The 6,638-nt window shown below is 33.9% G+C and overlaps 1 protein-coding gene across 3 annotated transcripts in view; it reads right to left on the bottom strand.

Moving 5' to 3' along the window:
* Positions 1 to 2,037: 2,037 nt before the first annotated feature.
* The window catches only part of LOC150088972 (WD repeat and SOCS box-containing protein 1-like), a 213,801-nt gene continuing 209,200 nt past the window's right edge, over positions 2,038 to 6,638 (bottom strand). For 2 of the 3 annotated variants that reach the window (XM_090370976.1, XM_090370977.1), the window contains one exon: positions 2,038 to 2,467. In XM_090370976.1, coding sequence (XP_090227102.1) covers positions 2,302 to 2,467 — 166 coding nt within the window. In that variant the 3' untranslated portion in view covers positions 2,038 to 2,301. The remainder of the gene's footprint in view (positions 2,468 to 6,638) is intronic. The other variant, XR_016546804.1, reaches the window with a different exon arrangement.

The following is a 6,638-nucleotide window of genomic DNA, read 5'->3' as shown; positions in this document are numbered from 1 at the left end:
AGTGTCAGAGAATATTCAACCAGGTGAAAAAAAAAAAATCCCTCAACTGAGATCTCTGTCTGGTGAATACTTGGACAGCCAAGTGTGAACAAGCAGTATCATTGTTATAACCAAAACTTTGACAATATTCCTGAGGAGGTATGAAGTCTGCAACAGTATCTTTCTTAAAGCAATCACCCTTCTGACCTTGGCCAACAGAGTATGAATGGACATTTATTTATGTATAATCAGTTGTCTAACAGGCAACGGAAATACAGAACAGAAAAATCCAAGGTAACGTTTGAAAACTCAGTGCACTGGTAAAAAGTACTATAGCTGTATTTTAATATAAAATGTGTATGTTTTAAGAAATTTGTTCTCTAGTGCAGTGTGGGTTTTAAAAAACTTGCTTTTTCTGAAAAATCTCCTGTTTTCTTTCTGCCTACAATTACCTGATTTTAGCCTTTTTGATGCCTGGGGATTTTGTAGAAACAAGGTAAATCACTTCCAGCATACACAGTACCTGGGTACTGTCTCAATTTTTTTTTTTTTTTTTTTTTGTTTGTTGTTGGCGCATCAGCTTCTGTGGTCGTATTACACCTCCCAAGGGGTTTTTTTTTTTTTTTGCATTTTCTACTCTGATCCAAGCCCGAAAAAGGTTCAAGGCGGGATTCAAAACCTTTGGGTTGCCAGGCAGGCACTTTACCCACCTGGCTAGCCTGGTCGGCTACTGCCTCAAAGGCGAGCTTGCATAGCCAAAGCTTCCCCCTAACAAATGGGATTTTCCCAGTTCTATTAGCATGGCATCAGTTGCATGGAACCAGATGGGTCACTCAAAAAAATTAACTGTTATGCATTGACCGTTAATTAATGATTAAAAATCAGATTTTTTTCCCCCCTACCTTCCTAAATTTAGTCATTTTTATCTGAAATATTTTAGAAGTAAAAAATTATTTGGAATTATATATGAAAAAAATCTGTCAGATCCTGCACCACTATTTACACCTTCCACTCAGTGGTATTGTCAGAAGTTTTTTGTCAGCAGATACATTTGAAAGAAAAGGCACTAACCTAGTGCTAAGAAGTGCCACAATATCAGATTTCGGCATCGGGGGATACAATGTACCTGCTGACTAGGGTGACCAACCATTCCGAATTTTGCGGGACATCCCGAAAGAATGCTAGGCGGGATGCCATTTGTCCCCAGGGGTTCACATCTGGTGAGTATGGGCTTGGAAAACCCAGGGTCCCGAGCTGGATATCATCATTCTTCTCTTTCTTGGTGATTCCCTTCACTTCTGACTCTCTCTCCATCTGGGTTTGGAATTGTGGAGTTTCATTTTGAATAGACATGCTGCAACCAGTCAGCATGCATACTTTCCAAATCAACTTTTCCTCATTTATCCCTCTTCTACTTCTGTTCTTCAAATAACCTTTCTTCACATGTACTTCCCAAAAATTACAATCTAGGAGTGAACATGTGTTGTCTTTTTGATCTTTAACCTATGCATGGTATTAAGCACTATAAGTTTTAATACTTTTCATGGAATTGTCATAGATGAATTGGAATTAGTTTTTTGGAGCAAACTGTTAATTAACTATGGAGAAATGGAGAGCTTATGTATAATTAGAGAACAGTTAAATACCCAAATTAAAATAGGTGATATGGGTTAATCTTATTCACCTTTAACAAGGCTGGTGCCTCATAAACTTAGATTAATTCCTTAATAGGTAAAATGATTCCTGAAATCATTTTACCTATTATAATACTAAAGTTACAGACAGTGCTTAAGAGAATCTGCTTATGAGTCCTCTCTAAAATCATCAAGTGTTTTTCATTATTTAAGTTTATAGAATTTGATTATCCTTTACTGAAATTTACTCACTTGAATTTTCTGTCACAATTACCAGTGAAATTAACAAAAGTACATTAAAAGAAAACTACATCTGAGAATAGCTATTTACACTTTTATTATAATTTATATACAAACTACAAATGTGCAGAACTGCAGGCTGCAGTAGTTACACATTCCTCTGCAAATGAAATTTAGTCTTGCCAGCAAATATAATGAAATGAGCATGTTATTTAGTCAGCTCACGATATAAATATACATGAAAATGAGCAAGATTCCACCAATTCATAATTATGGCAATTATTGTATGAAGAAGGCAACATGATTGCATGATTTCACCAGGGTTTATCACTGAATCAAAATATGGAAAACAGCATTTTTGAGAGAAAGTACGTGTCATGTGTGATCAACATTTGCACAGTTGGTCCAAAAAATATAATTTCCTCAAATTCCAAAGCATTACTTTAATTTATTCCCAGTCATTATAAAGAAGATAATTGGTGAGCCTCTTTGGAATAAAAAGTTTCTCAATATCCTCTGGATGGAGAAAACGCCGCACTACCAACCTTGAAAGAAACAGCAGAGATTTAACACAAGTGGGTGACTGCCAGAAGGAAACAGAACCATCCCTGGACCTAAAAGTAAAATGTAATACGCAATTCATATAACCTGCTAAAGATAATTTTTAAACTGCATAAACAGAACTTGTTAGAAAGCAAGTTTCAATACTATTTTAAAGTGCATACTTTAAATACAGCTTTGACTTCATAGCCCATTGTCATTTAAATTTACCCTATTTTCTAATAAAGACAGATAAGCAACTTTATAGAACTGGGTTCTGGCAAACTTTTTCTTTCACAACTCATTAGTTATGGAATATGTACAGTCCACATTCATTTCTTAAAAAAATTATACAACAAAAGAAGTATTTATATTCATCTTTAGTTTTGTTGGTCTCTGTTTTTTGTGGGATCAAAAAACTTATCTGAACAATTTGAGAATTAAAATAAAAGAAACCAATGATAACAAAAAAGCATGTGTCAAAAATATACATTTAAATATCACATGTATAAACACAGTTCCAAAAAAGCTGATATTAAAAAAAAATTCAGCATAAAAATTCTGTCGGGCTTCACTTCATTTTTTAGGGATAAAAATCCTCTTGAAAGTAACTGACTAAGTGGCTGTTTTTAATTACTCTCCTAGTCATTTTATAAATTAACTTTCTGTGTTGGTCAATTTTGTTATATCACATTTTGAGACTATTTATTCCCACCATTCTCATCATGCAAAATCAGGGCAATAATCACACCAATGTGAATGTCTATAATAAATCTATAAAACCAAAATTTGTGCATATTTTTTTAGTTATCCACAACACAGAATTTTATCACCATTAAAATATATCAACTTAAATGCAATGGTAACAGTTCTTGTCAAGTCACTGTGGTGGATAACACAACAGTTGACAAGAGAGAGAGAGAGAAAATCAGAAAAATGGGTAACATCACAATTTTTGAATTTTCAATTGTATATTCCAACTGATATATTTTCCTTTATAATAAGGATTGATATATCAGATTTACTTATTAAACACAAAAGAACAATATTACAGATTGATAAAGTAACAATATTCTGAAACAATAATAAATAAACTCCAACACAGGGATAATTAATGAGATTTGTGTATATTATGTCTGCATATTCACTGGGTTACTTTGTATATTTGTAGGATCAAAATTCCAAAATAACTTGCTGAAAAAGCCCCCATCTCTTTCTGAGCCCAGCTAACTACAGACTCAAGTGAAAACTTGTAAACTGTTATGAAGGTCCTTTGATCTATGTTGGATTAAATACAGATCTTTCCAAATGAATGCAGGGTGATGAAGCCACTATATCATCACAAAGGCATATATGAATTGCTTCACAATAAAACTCTTAACTCAACTATATCTACACTGTAGATATAGTGTTATCATTTTTAGCAAAAGCTCTTATAAGCTTTATGCCAGAATTAACTGATATTTTCTGTTGCTTTTTCATTCCTTCTTATTCTAATGAAATTTTTTCTTGTGGTATGGAAATTTATCCAAAACTTGTCTTCCTTTTAAGGAAAAGGCTAATTCTACACAACTTGCACTGCCCTGAAACCCACTCCCTTTCTGCCAACTTATGGTTACTGATATGATTCCATCACTGTTAATACAGAGATCTTCTGTGCACCACCTTTCTAATACAATATATGAATAATCTTCCACAGTATGCAACACAGACTTTTCCTCCCATAGTCATGTCAAGGCATTCAAGCTTCTGGATGCACATAAAGATAATGCTGTCCCATCCTACCCCACACCATACATGGAAGGTCTGTTTTCATTTTGGAGTCCCTCAGAACTGACGTGTGGATTTGCAGGTTTCCATATTATCCCAGCCCTTCTTTGTTTGATTACCCTTCACTGCACAAATAACAAAAGCTTCTGAATATACATCACTAACTCCTTAATTGCTAATCTCCAGACTATTCATCAACTAGGATGGGGGAGACATTAACTTCAAATGCTAATAATTCAATCATGTCTTAATTTTCATCAACTTTTTTTTTTTACCTGATTACCTCCAGTAACATTCGGACAAGGTTACTCTATCTAGAATAATCTTATCCTTAAATATCAGCAACAAAAAAAAAAAGAAGAAAAAAAAAGTTTTAAAATCTTTTTTGAATCTGATAAAAATACAATGAGGTAAGGGGCAGACAGTTATAAGGATAAAGCCAGTAATGTTATATAATAATATAACAACCACTGAAAACAGAATATTAGTTAACAATATACTCCAGAACCTTTGGACAAGAAACAATTAGAAATGCCAAAATTAAAAAATAATTTAGAAGAAATTTCCATACAAGAATTAAATGAAGTATTAACATGTTTTAAGAACAAAAAAATCACCAGGAGAAGATGGTATCAACATAGAGTTGTATAAACGTGCTGACGATACTTTAAAATCAAGACCTGTTACAAAGACTCCTGAACCAAATATGGCATGGTGAAGTCCGACCAGAGCCAAGTCATTCCAGCATATAAAAGTCAATCGCAAAGACTGTGAAAATTAGAGAGAAATAAGTCTACTTAATAGTGGCTACACGATATTTGCAAAAATAATAAAAAAGAAACCAGAAAAGTACTATAGTGATAAAATTGGAGAAGAGATTTAGGAAAGGTAAATCTTGTGCAGATGGTTTTCCTATTCTGAAATTACTAATCGGAAAACACAAGGAGTTTAACAGACAAACAAATACAGCATTCTGTGAATTTTAGTGTTTTGCACCAACCTTGCGTGGAAATAAAAACAAAGGAAACTGGACTTTTAATAACTGAGTTTATAATAAATTATAATAACCTGTATTTACAATAAATTTAACTTTACGATAAACTATACATATAAAATATTAAAATCTGCTACATTATGAACGATAAAATGCATTAAAATATACTAAGTTAAAAGCGATAAAAAACCATAGCTTTCAAAGGCTCCAGCCTTCTTCTTCAGCGGTATTTTCTTATTCTGCAGTACATCTTTAAATATCAGCAGGTTTATGGTACTCATCACGTGTTTCATTCTCACGTGTTCCGTTCTCTTGCGTTGTGGAACCGGAAGTGGCTCGAGCGGGAGTCATACGGAACCGTTCATCCCTTCTGAGGATAGTGGCCTCAAAGAGGGGATGAATCCGCGTACCTCTATCTCTATTAAAGTTGATTGTAGAACAGATCCGCAAACTCTCGAGCCACTTACGGTCCCAGAACTTATGCGCCCGATCGGTGATGATAGCATCGTCCGGGGAGATCTGGTGCTGCTCCAGAACGGTTCCGTATGACTCCCGCTCGAGCCACTTCCGGTTCCACAACGCAAGAGAACGGAACACGTGAGAATGAAACACGTGATGAGTACCATAAACCTGCTGATATTTAAAGATGTACTGCAGAATAAGAAAATACCGCTGAAGAAGAAGGCTGGAGCCTTTGAAAGCTATGGTTTTTTATTGCTTTTAACTTAGTATATTTTAATGCATTTTATCGTTCATAATGTAGCAGATTTTAATATTTTATATGTATAGTTTATCGTAAAGTTAAATTTATTGTAAATACAGGTTATTATAATTTATTATAAACTCAGTTATTAAAAGTCCAGTTTCCTTTGTTTTTATTTCCACGCAAGGTTGGTGCAAAACACTAAAATTCACAGTATGAATATACCCAACCTCAGAGGCCTGTTTGAACAAATACAGCATTCCTTGATTATAAGAAAGTCTTTGGCCATGTGGAAAGAAATAAACTTTTAGAAATACTAGCTGATGATGAAACTCCCAAACAACTAATAATTGCAGCCTATAATATATATATAGACAGGACTTGCAGTTAAAATGGGAACAGACATATCAAATTGGAAACCAATAAATTGTGGTGGCTGACAAGGCTGCCCCCTATCTCCACTACTTTTCAACATATACATTAATGCTATTGTCTGGAGACTAACAATTCATGGAAATATTACATTACAAAATGGTAATCACCTTGATACTTTACTATATGTTGATGACCTAGTACTCCTGGCCAATAATTAAGATGAGTTACAATACTCAATATACCATCTAAATCTTACCGCAAAATAAATTTAACATGGAAATAACTGCAAAAACAAAAATCGTGGCTTTTCAAGGAAAAGATCCCGTCTGAAGCAAAATTTGTGTTGGTAATACAATTCTTGAACACATAAATTGCTTTAAATATCTTGGCTACAGCCTGAATT

The sequence above is a fragment of the Mastigoproctus giganteus genome, chromosome 3, assembly GCF_048544385.1.
Source record: "Mastigoproctus giganteus isolate SK-2022 chromosome 3, ASM4854438v1, whole genome shotgun sequence".
NCBI classification, from domain to species: Eukaryota; Metazoa; Arthropoda; class Arachnida; order Uropygi; family Thelyphonidae; genus Mastigoproctus; species Mastigoproctus giganteus.
The sequence above is the reverse complement of the archived record's forward strand: the minus strand, read 5'-3'. Positions and strand labels throughout refer to the sequence as shown.